This window comes from Hyposmocoma kahamanoa, unplaced genomic scaffold (genome assembly GCF_003589595.1).
Source record: "Hyposmocoma kahamanoa isolate Upper Pololo Valley unplaced genomic scaffold, ASM358959v1 63, whole genome shotgun sequence".
Lineage (NCBI taxonomy): Eukaryota > Metazoa > Arthropoda > Insecta > Lepidoptera > Cosmopterigidae > Hyposmocoma > Hyposmocoma kahamanoa.
The window spans coordinates 11,867,573-11,881,803 of NW_020653851.1; the positions used below are offsets into that span (position 1 = coordinate 11,867,573).

The following is a 14,231-nucleotide window of genomic DNA, read 5'->3' on the forward strand; positions in this document are numbered from 1 at the left end:
TCAAAAGTTACCTATATATAGTTATGGAAAAGGAGCTTCTGAAGACTTGTTCCCTGAATGGTATAACTTGGGCCTTTTCAAGGCGAGAGTGAATAGGTATTATTTAGGTGTGGATGCTCCATTGTCGACCTTACCGTCGTCGTTAATTTTTAATTTATATATAAAAGACATTATTCTTTGTGTTCGACCTTTGTATAATAATAATTATAATTTTAGTTAATCACAAGCACTTTTTTATTTTAGTAAGCATGTTATACACGTAACATTGCGTAACAGTAAAAATCTGAATATGTAACAGCTGATACTGTAAAGAAAAACTAACAAGATAGTTCATGGAATCAATCATGACATGATTAAATTCGTTACTTAAAACGGTTCTGTGCTTGAGAGGTTCAAAATATATTACAAGGATACAAGTTGTACAATCATTTTAAACAACATCTTCTTTGTTTGATCACGTTATTTTTTTCAGTAAAACACATATTGTTTGTATTTCATCTTAATTTCTTGTATAAACCGTAATGCGGTAGTAGGTGCAGGCAAGACTTTATTCACGCTCACTAATGGTTTCTATGCTCCATTCCCTCTCTGCAAAACAAGTACATATATCGTAGCAGCTAACAGAATAAACGTCCAACTAAATTCCCAAAAGTATGCGCAAAATTACAAATTCCTTAAACACGAATTTAATGTTTCAAAATTGCGTTAAGTACAAAATTATTTTTAATACTACAACTAGTAAAAACACTTTCATAATTGTTTTTTATTGTAATCACAGTGCTGAAACTGGCAGCTCAGACGTGTATAGCTAATGTACACCCTCGTACTGACTGTCACAAAAAATGACAACAAATCTTTCACACGCATTCTCTGAATTTGATAAATATGCTGCGCATTTTAATGAAATATGGTATATACAAATTCAAATATTCAGGGTGTAATCGTTAAGTGTGCCCAGGCGATTATTCCATAAATATAAGAGATATCAAAAAACTTTAAACTGATATCGAAAGTACATTACCTAATGAATGAATCAACTGCCTCCATGGCCGAACGGTTACCATGCCAGACTGCCACGCAGAGGTCCCAGCCTCGATTTCCGGGCCGGGACAAATATTTGTATGGCCTACGTTTATTTCTCTCGCGAGTTTGGGTATAATTTGTGGTTGTCTGTGTGTGTCAGCACTGAAAAAAATGTTCAATAGTATTAATTTTTCTGTACAACTCACTCTTGACCGAATAATTGACTATCACATTATATATTTTTTCAATTAAAAGGTAGTTTTATTACATTATATACAGCAGTTTTGTTATCTGTTAACTTATTGTTACCTCTTACAGTAGGAAAACTAAAGCCTCTCTACGAATGGCATATTAAATGTATGGGAGCGTTTAATGCTAAATTTTTGGATATTTCTAGTTTTATTTTAAAAAAGTTATTGATGACGATTAACTCAATAGGTAACGTACTTTCGATATCAGTTTAAAGCCTTTTGATATCTCTTATATTTACGGAATAATTGCCAGGGCACACTTATCGATTATACCCTGTATACCTGTCGTCAAAGTAAAAACATTTTGATGTTCAAATTCGTAGAACATTCATTTCGTTGAAATTATATTTAAATATTCACTAAGTTTTTGAATAGCGTTTCGTAACGCTTTGCCGTTATCCAAACTAATATTTTAATGTGAAAGTAGCTCTGTGTGTTACGTTTTTACACCTAAACCGCTAAACCAAATTTGAGGAATTTTTGTACAGAAGTAGAAGGTACCTAGGAGAAGGACAAAGGTTTTTTGTCACAAAAATAAATCATGTTAACAAAACTGAGAAATAGCTTTCAAATAATTATTACTTTTTTTAAATTCCAATCACAATTTACTATAATCACAATGAGAACAATAACCATCAATTTATATGAATAAAAAGCACTCCAAAGCCAATGGAAGGAAACCTTCGTCGCGCACCAAGCGCTAGGAAGAAATGATCTCTAAATATAATCAGTGTACATCAATGATTATGTGTATGAGTTGAGAAATAGGTTCATACGATGCTGTTCTTCTTGATAAGAACGTGTCCTTAGTGCACGTGGTTATTTCATGTCAGGACTCAAAATTCACTGTCATTTTAATTGTCCCCTTGAAGTGGTTGGCAGTTGGATTGAAATCGCACTTTTGATTTGTGGCTTCAAGTTTTGTAACTTAAAGGGCGTGAAATAGGGGATGAAAGTTTGTGTGGAGGACCAATAAACCTATGAAAGTTTGTGAATTACAGTAGGCTACTCGAAGTACCAGCTACTTGTTTCATAATTGATTGGTTAACAGCTTTTCTCAACTTCACAAATTGCAAATATGTTACATATTTATAGGTATATTGGATTTCATTTTAAAAGTCCCGGATTAGTTCGGGCTCGCCAACTTTAAGCTGATAGGCAACCGCGCTTCACTGTACCTCATATTTTCTTTTCAACATGCGCTGGCTACAAAATGTATTTTTCTGACAAAATACCGAAAATGTGTGGAAATAGTTTCGAAATTCAAATAAAATTTTGGACTCACCAAATAATGCAATATTTTTATGCATCAATCATATCAATACAGAATGTATAAGATAAATAATAAAACATTTTATAAATCAATTGAAATTCGCCTCAGATTATATCTACTGTCGAATATTTAGAAACTCTGTCGATTTTTGAAGTTGCTCCCGGCCATATTATTTGACTTTTAAATTGGGATTCCCTTTAAAACGAACTTTATTCACCGCAACGCCGCCGCCTCGAGCAGCATGAATTAATTCTTCTCCGGCGGTGACAGGTTTCTAAAATTAAATCGACGGAAGACGGTACATAAAATGACGTGCAATATTAATAATCATACTAATAATAATTTTGCTACATCAAACATACCTAAATTAAATTTTTACAATTGCTAGAGCCAAAAAGAAATTTGGAATTTGGTGCAAATTATTTTTTAATCATTTAAGCGTAGTGGTATTGTTTTTCGTATTATCGTATCGATGGAAATATTATTTGATCACGACTGCAATATGCTTTTTAATAAATGCTAAGTATAAGACAATAGAGAACCGAAGGGAAAAGATGTTTGGGTGTCTAATGCATCACGACAGTTTTCCCAGAAGCGTCATCTTCTTCTTATCGTATTGATGACATACACTGTAATGCTTGCTTGTGGTGACAGGATTCGAAAATCAGTGTATCGCTGATTATCGCCCAAGATTAATGCCAGGCGTATAGGGAAGGAATGGCATGTCGCGCGGGGAGGTTCCTTTCATGTACCCTACGAAGCATCATAGGACGGATCGAAAGAAAGAGAGGCAGAGGTAGACAGAGACGAAATTATTATTATTATTATTATTTTCATAATATCAAGTGACGGTAAGCTACACGCCTGTCCATGACAGTTGCAGTGCCACTCAGAGCTTTAAATCTCGAAGCGCCCGTCGTCCTGAGACATAAGTTGACAAGTTCCATGTGCCTGTAATTTCACTAGCACCCTTACTCTTCAAAACCGGAATGCAGTAATGCTGAGATTACTACTTGGCGGCAGAAATAGACAATGTGGTAAGTACTTCCCTGGACAAATTCTTTCACAACAAGCTCTACTGCTACTTAAAATTACTTATATCAGGTAAGGGAAAAAGTGAATGTGGCGTCGTATCGGGTATTCATAATTAGGGCGCTGAACACGGAGGGTTGGCAATTACCCACCGACAAGAGCTTAGGCCTTAAATAAGAAGAAGTATAGACATTTGAGGCAAAACTAACTAGTATTTATCTTCTACAATTTGTTGACTTCGCTGAAACGATTTATATCTACCTCAAAGCTGTACCACGCCAGCAAATCTTTTTTTATCGAAATCATACCCTGTATCGACTATTCTGAATTTGTCATAGTAACTCTGGTATTTTTTAATAATTATGACATCATTTTACTAATTACGACATTTAATATATTGTATGAGTTGGTTGTTGCATTTTTGTTTTTTTCATTTATTTTCATTTCATGATGTAAGTAAGTAGAAATTTTGGTTACAAACGTCTTACGCTTGAGCAACAGCATATGAAATGATGTAATTCTTATACTTGTTCTTGTGAATGTATAAATTGATTTAGTATATTACTAATAAAAGGATAAGTAGATAGGTTATGAATTAACACCAAATAACACCCAATTAATAAGTTTATTATTAATATGGGAAATTATTCGTTACACTTTATAGAGGTATTGTGGGCACAATTTGCGTACGATGGTGTCGTCTTGGTTATAACGGCTTTTTGAATTTTATGTCCAAGGTTGCCGGGAGATCCAACTTAGCTAAACTTTGCAACAGGGTCCTTGAAATAATGTCGGCAGCGGATAAAATGAGGGGCACCATATATCCCTCTCGTTGCTGCCAGATCTGCCGAATCTGTCGAATCCCGAATTGTTACTATTTTGGATATCTGTTTTAGACTCTCGCCTCTACCATGACCTAAAAAATTAGTTTTGAATGGGAGAGGCTGTATTCCCCGCCGTTATTATTATAATGTTTATCATCTTTTTCGGTGCATCTTAATGGGTAATGATAGAGGAAGTATGGGCAGAACTGGCAACACACTACCTAACTAACTATTGCATGTTAAGGCGGCGGCATTCATCGATGTCGTCGTGATTTTCACGGCTTTTTGAATATTTTTATTATTATATGTGCAGTTGGACCTAATAAAGCAATTCGACGAAGGTGATACAACAAATTACCAGACAAACGGCGAGTTTGACCTCGTGAGCTTCGAAGCTATCCGGCACAATCAATATTACTCTTGCTGCGTGGAGCCTTATCCTGACATCACTTATGTTATCAAACTGAGACGAAGGCCCATGTTCTACGTCTTCAACCTCATTCTGCCCTGCCTACTGATCAATGGAATTGGTAAGACCGTCATTTCAATTCAACATACTATTAACTTTCTTTTTGTCGTCGTTTTAATATTCAATCTAAAAATTATGAAATAAAATGAAAAAAATGAAAATAAAACGATATTACGAAGTTGCTCTTATTAAAAATGTAATTAACAGTGTTGCAACGAATAGTATGCCAGTAGCCTAGAAGCGTGACTGAATAGCCAAATGTTGGACTAAACTATTCGGCCTGATTGACACACGTAAGAAAATTGGCCCAAAAAATATCGCTTTTATTATAACTCTATCTAATAATCTAATATCACTAATCATAAATAGTTTTGTAGAAATGAAACAATAAGGTAATTTAATTTTCAAGTTTATAATTTAAAATTTTGGCTTCTTAATGAAGAAAGTAATTGTTTATTTCACTTCAGTTTGATTAACTTGCAAAAATATATTTTATTTTTGTTTACAATTAATAAGAACTTTGGTGATTTTGTTAGCGTTTATTTAGTCAAGATTAAACTATGTAATAAGTCGGTAGTTTATATTTGGTTTCTTACCTTTTTTGATTTCTTAGAAAAATAACTTAGTTATGTCATATTTCCTTTGATTTGATAGATAAATATGACCAAAATTTTCTCAAATTTAGAGAAGTTTTCAATATATGTTTCAGCATTAATATTAGTTACATGATAATTTACTGTAATTTTTCTTATTACTTTCTCCTATTTTATGTATTCGGTATTCGGTCGAATAGCAGAAAAGAGGCCGAATAAGCCGGATAGTAACCAAATTTTTGTTACATTTTTAGTAATATAATCAATGTAGATACTAGTAGTATATCTATCAGTAAATTCAATTCTATAAAGATGGAATTTTCCTTGAATTAACTGAGGAGATGAAACAAAACAAAAATAATTAGTACCATTTATTTCAGTGACAAACTAACAGATTTTTTAAATTATATTCATACTTGAGTTCAAGCTGGTAACAATTTAGTTATGGAAATATTTTAAAACTAATCATTCTCTCTAAAGGATACGATCTATTATTTGGAACATAAATCAATCATTTGATTTATGTCGTACTTGTGCCTGGCCAATTATAAAGCTTTTTGACTTGTAACTCAAGAATAAAATTCTGATATTAATATTTTATTGTATCCTACTGCAGCTATTACTGGCGTACTGCAGCTATTAATAACTATGTTTATTTTGTAACATGATCTTTACTTAATTCAACTTTTATTGTTAAAAATTAAAATACATTTTTTTATGACACTGTAATTGTGTCACAAAGTTCAGATTTTCGTGTTTTGTCTATATATTCAATGTATGGATGTACTTTTTTCGATTAATTTCTCTCTTTTTAATCGAGTTTAAAAAAAGGATGAGGTTATACGTTCGGCTGTATGTATGTTTCCGATATCTCCGTCAATTGTGGACGGATTTTGAAAATTCTTTTTTTGTTTTAAAGGGTGTATACTCTTGGGGCATTGATTCTTTTTTGTTTTAAAGGGTGTATGTACTCTCGACGTCTCTCCAGTTGCCACCAACTCAGATTCTGATGAAGGGATCCGTGGAAATATAGAAAACCCTCAAATTTTATAGGCATGTCAGTGTACTTACCAATTTCTCCATCAATTGTAGACCGATTTTGAAAATTCTGTTTTGTTTGAAAGGGTAAAGGGTTTCGAGGTGACCACCTCCGTAGTATACCAACGATGCTAACGCCGACGACGCTGTTCCGGATTCGTTTTGGCTATCACAAATGAAAGAATTCAATTGGAATCATAGTTATTTCAGCTCTATTGCATTACAAAGCATTGTGTTGATCACAAATACAATTTAATATTGTAATATAATTTGGAATGTTATCGCCTCTCAATAGAGAGAGTAAAACTATAGAGACAGTTTGCTATTGTTTGTTAATATTGCAATTTTGTAAAACTGTATTTCGTTGCTTTTGAAATGCAAAACTGTACAGAGTTACCACTCAGTTGTTTTTTTATTTGGATGAGCGTGTGAGTAATAATTATAACTTTTTTCGTCGAATTACATCTATAGGCCAGGTTTTTTTTTGAAATCGGTTACCGAAAAGTGTGCGAAACCGCAATCATCCCCTAGTTTGCCATCGTTAGAGGTGGAATATTTTCTTCAAATTCAGATGGGACCAATACTGAGGTACTCTCTTTCCGACAAAAAAGAATCCTCAAAGTCGGTTCACAAATACCGGAGTAATCGCGTCACAAAAAAAGACAGTACAATTGGGAACTCCTCCTTTTTTGAAGTCGGTTAAAAACGTAACCTATTACACAAATTATGTACTGCGTAAGTGCTAAGAGTGTTATTCTAATTAACTTTTTAGTACACTTGCGTTGCGTCATGATAGATAGTTTGAAAATATTATATCAAAAGTAGCTTTCAAAATATTGTCAGTAAAATTTCTATCGGCTTAGGTAACTGGGGTTGGAAATAAAATGACCCGTAGTTTGAAATCTGAGATTCCTTTGTAGCAAACTACCTTAGATGAGCTAAGTAGGTCTTAAAACCGAATCGCCTTGAGTCCAGCTGGGATTAAGCGGACCGTGCTTAATCTTCTTTAACTGTATACCGAGACGCCAAGGTAGGCAATTTGGAACTTACCAACTATTTCTTTCAAGTCGATGTCAAACACATAACGATGTCTTTTCTAAGGCTTTAATAAAAATAAAATGTATTATTTCCTAACGTTCTTTATTGATGTGATAACACTCAACTTTATACTTTGGGCCGATCTTAATATATCTGGCGTAGAGTTCAGTTTCAATTTTAAGTAAAAAAGTGGAGTGTGCAATCGGAATATATGATGCGATAAAGTTAAGGTTAGGTTAAGGTTCTATATTTTCATAGCGTTACTGGTATTCTACGTGCCGTCGGAGTCTGGCGAGAAGGTCACATTAGGCATCAGCGCTTTGTTGTCTATGACGGTCTTCCTCATGACCATTCGAGATACTCTACCGCCTACGGAGAAAACGCCACTCATCAGTAAGTATTACTATTCTACTTATCTATAACAATTAATATTTATACTTTATAATTAGTATTTATATGACTTTGCACGACCAGAGTTATCTTAACACTCTCAGCGCCGTAGAACAAACGATTTTTCTGAAGTAGCTGGTCATGTGAGCGGCCGGCGCGCGGGACAAGCATTCTTTTTTTCACAGCACGCCATGCCTGAACTTAAGTAATTTTTGTGGTAGGCCATACGGGCTGCCGGCGGGACACGCATTTTTTTTGCAGCACGTCATGCGTGATCTCAAATAACTTTTGTAACAGGCCATGTGGGCTGCCGGTGGAACACCTTCAAGCTTTACCAGCAGCCCACGCATTATGCCCTGATTCCATCAAAAACAGCTGTGTTTTTAAATGAAAACAAAGAAGATGGTTTGTTTTCACAAAAGAAACAATTGGCTGGAGTCGCCGACATTCGATACCTGTCGGTCTACTGATGCAACCTTTGACAGATCAAAAGAAAAATCGAAAACAAATTTTAATTTGTGATTGAGGTCTAATAATAAAAAAAATATAATAATATTCTCACATGGTTTACTGGGTAAAATTTGAAAATATATAGTGGCTTGTTTCACTCGATGTCTTTCTGGGTGACCACCGGTCCATGTGGCTTGCTGGTTGACATTCGAAAAAACATAATGGTCCGCTGCAGTAGGATTTTTATGGGCGGCGGGCGGCACACATGGCTTGCTGGTTAACTTTCAAAATACATAGTGGCCTGTTGTAGTTGTATTTTTGTGGGTGACCGACAGCCCACGTGGCACTGCGAATGTTAAATATGAAAACTGTATTTTACAGTCGCCTGCTATAAAAACACGTACCGATATTCATAATTAGTTTATTATATTATTATTCATTGAAATCATAAATTACAGCACAAATGGCAATCTACATTGGCAAATATATGAAACAACTGTTCAACAATCGTTTACGGACGCAATTTGGTTCTAGTTTCGATTTATCGTGTGCAAATATTTATTAATGCAGGCAGCTGTCTATAGCATGCATTTCTATATTTCTCCTCTCTGTACACTTTGGATATTGTAATAATTAATGCGCCATCCGTCGACGCTTTAAGGTATAACTTTTATTACTAGTGGGTATCACTTCGCCATTCATTAGCAAAATATCGCACAGAATGTTTATGCGATTATTAATGAAGTCAAAAGTTTAAACAATTTTTTTTTATATTGTATATTAAAGCATATTCCTCAGCTTATATCCGATAATACATTTTAGGGTAATCAATAGATACTGATAGTGTTTTCTTTCAAGCGTGAAATTATGGACATGAGCAATTATTACACATGGTTGGCAAGGTTTCATCGACAAGGAAATATATTTATACACGGAAAAGTACGCTAAACTATTGCAGAAGTCGTTTTAGTAAAAATGTGTAAAGGGGTACACATGGGTTTAAACAGCTAAGCGAAAATGCACTAATAGTAGTACAAATTTAACAGTTTGTATGAATATTCAACGAACAGAATAAAATAAATAAGATAAAAATAAAATCGGCTTTATTTTTATTTTGTTTTAAGAGTTTGAGTTTTTTTTAAATTTAATAAATTAAATAAAAAACGTGTGAATAGGGTTTATGACTCAGTATCTTAGGAGTACTCGTATCGTATGCATATTACATAATCCTCGCTGTTATTCTGCCCGTCTTAAATTGGGATACATTAGGTACAAAAATCAAAATTCAAATAATTGTAGATCAATTTGAGTAATAAATAATTTAAATTGCATTATACAAACATACACAAATTCACAGAACAGATATTTAAACACAAGCTACTTCGTCAAGCCTGTGTTTATATTTCGCCCTGCGTATCTTTTCTTGCAAAGCTCTCATTATTTTGTAAAGTCATGTATGTCACAGATGTCACAATTTCTATCATTGCATTTTAAACTTATTTATCCTTAAAAGTGTTTTGACACTTAAAGTAAAGTGTATAGGTATTTAAAATTGATTGGGCCAGGGGCTTTTGAAACAACGCAAGTAATCCGGAAGTTTAAAATCAGTTACGGAGTGGTGTTATTTCTTTCAGGCTTGTATTACGGAGTCAGTACGTGTCTCGTATCGTTTTCAGCATCTCTCTCCGTGGTCACGCTCAATATATCTTACAGGCGAGTTTTATTTCTATTAAACTTTAGCAATACAAATTGCTTTACACATTTTTCATTTAGATATCATTTATTTTACATTGTGTTCATTCGCAAACTATATCACGATGTTTTACTGCCACGATGTTCAGTTATTTTTGTGAAATTACTCCACTAGTTTGTTACAAAATTATTAATACAAAGATGTATCAAACACTAAGAGCGCCTTCAAATTAGACGCTTATAGACGCAGTGGCGCCACTGTGGCGCTGCAGCTGCGTCACTACCAATTGTTATACTTCTACTCAATATTCTTCTACTTCTACTGTAATATTTAGAAGCGCAGCTGCAGCGCCCCAGTCGCGCCACACGCGTGTCACTTTTTATGCACGCCTTCCACTGCGAGCGGGAAATAGGTAGGCGGGACGGAGGTAGGCAGAGTCAAAATAGTTTTTGCCTTCCACTAAGAAATAGTTTTTCTAGAAAGGGGTGTAGGCCTTCCATTGGCAGCGAGAAATTGCGAGCGGAAACTAGTCGGGAAATGAGCGGAGGCAGAAGAGCGAGGCGTCGCGGACGATGTCGGGCGCAGTGTTCGTCAGACCTTTGTGGATGTGTAGTGTAGACTAGATATTGTATGAACATTAGCAGTGGCGCGACTACCGTTCCACATAGCGTCTCTGCAGTGCTTTTAAAAGTGTCTATTTTGAAGGCGCCCTAAAAAGTTCCTTCGATCCGTAGTTTCGAACGAGCGCCTTCAGCATACCGTGCTTAATGCTTTCCCAACTAAACTACGGAACGAACCAACAGACCTTATGATTTTTTCTAAGTTCTGTCCCACTTTTATCGGTGAGCGATATATTTATAGGTGAGCGACTAAGGAGTGGAATTCTCTGCATGCGGACTTATTTCCCGAACGCTATTACTTAGACCTTTTTAGGGCGAGAGTGAATCGCCACTTTCCATCAGGTGAGACGGAGTTGAAATGCGCAAAAAAGGGTCTTTGTTTTTTATTTTTAACGACTTTTTAAGTAGCGCCATCTGTGAGAAGTCTCTGAAAGTATTTCTTCAAGTGTTCATTATTTCGCACCCCTCATGGAGGAACCTCTCCAATTCTTGTAATTTTATCGACAATATTAGTCGATAGAGTTACAGGGATTGGAGAGGATTTGGGTTATATTTTTCTGTACGTAGGTCACTCAATAAGTTTTGAGATAAAGAAAAAATATCAAACATATTAATATAATTTATTTTACATTTTTTCAAAATACTCGCCATCATTATCTACACAAAGTTTCATTCGTCTAAACCAACTCTGAAAACACTTTTGCCAGTCTTGATCCGTCAGCATTGAAATTGCCATTTCGTAGGCAGCCACTGCTTCTTCGACACTCAAAAAAATTTTTCCTTTCATTTTATCCTTCACTGTTGGGAACAAAAAGAAATCGCAGGGAGCCAAATCAGGGCTGTACGGCGGGTGATTTAAGGTTTCTATACCAGATTCCTCAATAAACGCCTTTGTTCTGAGGGACGTATGTGAAGAGGCGTTATCGTGATGTAGCATGATTCCCCGAAGCCCGGTCTTTGGTCTCCTCTCCCGCACAGCTTGGAAAACTTTTGGCAATGCTACTGTTGTGTACCATTCTGAATTAACAGACCTACTATTTCTTAACATTCATGTCGACAAATGTCCGCTCAGAGAAAGAAAACTAGCTACCATTTTTTTGCCGACGTTTCGAGGTCTTTGCAACTTTGTTGGCAATTGTCCCTCTGCGAAGACCCACACCGACGACTGCTTTTTGCTTTCTGGATCATATTGATAGATCCATGTTTCATCACCAGTAACAATTTCTGAAACACGTCTCGATGTCCCGTTTTCGAAACGTATAAGTATTTCTCGGCACCAATCCACGCCAGCCTGTTTTTCAGTACCGGGGAGCAATCGTGGGATCCATCGACAACAACGCTTCCTCACTCCAAGACGTTGATGCAGGATAGTATTGACGCTTCCCAAACTAATGCCTAGGATCTTCTTAATGTTCGTGTACGTGATTCGTGGGTCTTCTCGCACCAACATTTCAGATGTCCACACATTTTCTGCAGTAACTGCTGTTTCCGGGCGTCCGCCTCTTAGGTCATCTTCAAGGTTAGTTTTGCCTCTTTTAAATTCCTTAAATCACCTAAAAACTGTTGCACGAGAAGGAGCAGAGTCCTCTAATGCTGACTGCAAACGTTCCAAACTCAATTGTTCAGTTAAACCATATTTAAAATCATAGAAGATCATAGCACGCAAATTAAGATCCATTATTGCAAAGAAAAAGCGCGGGAAGCGTTGTAGTAAAATGACTAACAATGTCATTTTTTTTTAAATTTAGCTAAATTGCTTTTGGTGATATATTTTTAAATAAATTTGCTTTTTAAAAACATATAATACGGGTGCGTCCCATTTTTAAATTTCGAGCATCTCAAAACTTATTGAGTGCCCTACGTATCATAAGATAGGAGCAATAAACATTTTTGGCGTAAGTCCACTTATGCCATTCTTCCCTGAGGGGTGCAATGTAGTGAAATACATAACTTTATACCGGTCCTTGACATAATTCATGACAGTATGAAAATTCCACAGGATTCTCATTTCATTTTAAGTTGTTTCGTTTAATTTTTCATTTAAATTAGGTGTGTAATCTAATCTTATTTTATATGTACTCTGCCTAATAATTTATGCGTTCAAAAAAGGACAAACCGTGGGAACAAATTTATTTAATTAATTACCCAATTACTGTCATACTCCCATACTATTTGCATTAACTTCATAACGCTACAAATTAGAGCACTCACAAATATTACCATTATTATTTTTAATTGTATTTGTTTTTAATTAAGTGATATAACGATATTGTTTTCAGAATTTCATTTCTAAACATAAATATTACACAATTATTTTCATAAAAGCTTCCTTGGAGGGTTCATAATCAAATTTTTATTATCATTAGCTTTATTAAATAAAATATACCTAATTATAAATGCGTCTTGTCAAACATTTTTGTATATTTTTACTTATAATTCACTTTGTTTACTACTTTGAATGCCACATTTCAGCCTTTTATCGCCATGTTACTAACTGAAGCTAAATTCTTTAGTTTTATTTCAAAACGTTGACTCAGCACTTTGAATGCATTTGTTATCGCATTTCAAAATGATTTATCTATTAAACTCGATCGTTATGTTTGTAGCGATTATTTAAAGTTCGTACGCTAATGCCGAAAATACTGTATATATATAATAAATCGCGTATATATTTGTTTATTCAAACAAACCATAGGTACCGGCCCTTTATACTGGTTTAGCCGTGTCCAAAGGACCTGTAAACGGCCCGAATCGTTGGTTTGTTAAAAAAAAATAGTTAAAATGGTTGCAATTCCTAAACTAAATACTAGTTATTTTAAAATATACGAGCCCATAAAATACATGATAATCATTAAATCATGAACCTTAATATTTTCGAATAAGATTTATTACTGTAAGAAATATAAAAGTCACCAAAAACATGGGTGAGATAGTCGAGTCAAGGCGCAAATTGCCTACTCTCAGTAATGTTGTCTCCGTCCATTTGTCGTCGCGCGCGTCCTACAATAGATTTCCTTTGAGAGTCACAGATAAAATCAAACGGCGTTGAAATTATATGAAACACTCTACATTTAGGCGTTGTTGTATAATTTTGCTTACTGCCCTTTATCCTGTATACTGTGGTTTCATACGACTGATGTATTGATATTTTGTTAATCAGAACGAACCTTGAAAATTAGTCTTGGTTCCAATTTAATGTCGTGATAAATATCAAACGCTACTCTGCAAAGATTTCGTCATGAATTTGGTTAGTGTTTTTTTATTTTTGCATTTTGCTGATTTCATGTTTTTAGTTTTATTTTGAACTTATTACTTATTTTTTACATTAGACACGCACTGGTGACAGATTATATTTTATTAGGTTTTATATAATGTAATTGTTATTATAAAAAATCCTATTAATCGAAGGTGTACACGTAGGTGTTGTGTAAATAAGGTAGAACCATAAATTACTGAAACCGATTTCCATCATTTCGAAAGTCATTAACGTGATAGGAATAAGCTTTTCATTGAGTTCACCAATTCCGATCAAAATTT

General features: G+C 34.8%; 1 protein-coding gene across 1 annotated transcript in view; it reads left to right on the forward strand.

The window, feature by feature from the left end:
* Positions 1–14,231, forward strand: part of LOC113229970 (neuronal acetylcholine receptor subunit alpha-3-like) — a 67,760-nt gene that overhangs the window by 26,513 nt on the left and 27,016 nt on the right. The window contains exons 4-6 of the mRNA XM_026463672.1: positions 4,717–4,933; positions 7,800–7,934; positions 10,016–10,094. Coding sequence (XP_026319457.1) covers positions 4,717–4,933; positions 7,800–7,934; positions 10,016–10,094 — 431 coding nt within the window. The remainder of the gene's footprint in view (positions 1–4,716; positions 4,934–7,799; positions 7,935–10,015; positions 10,095–14,231) is intronic.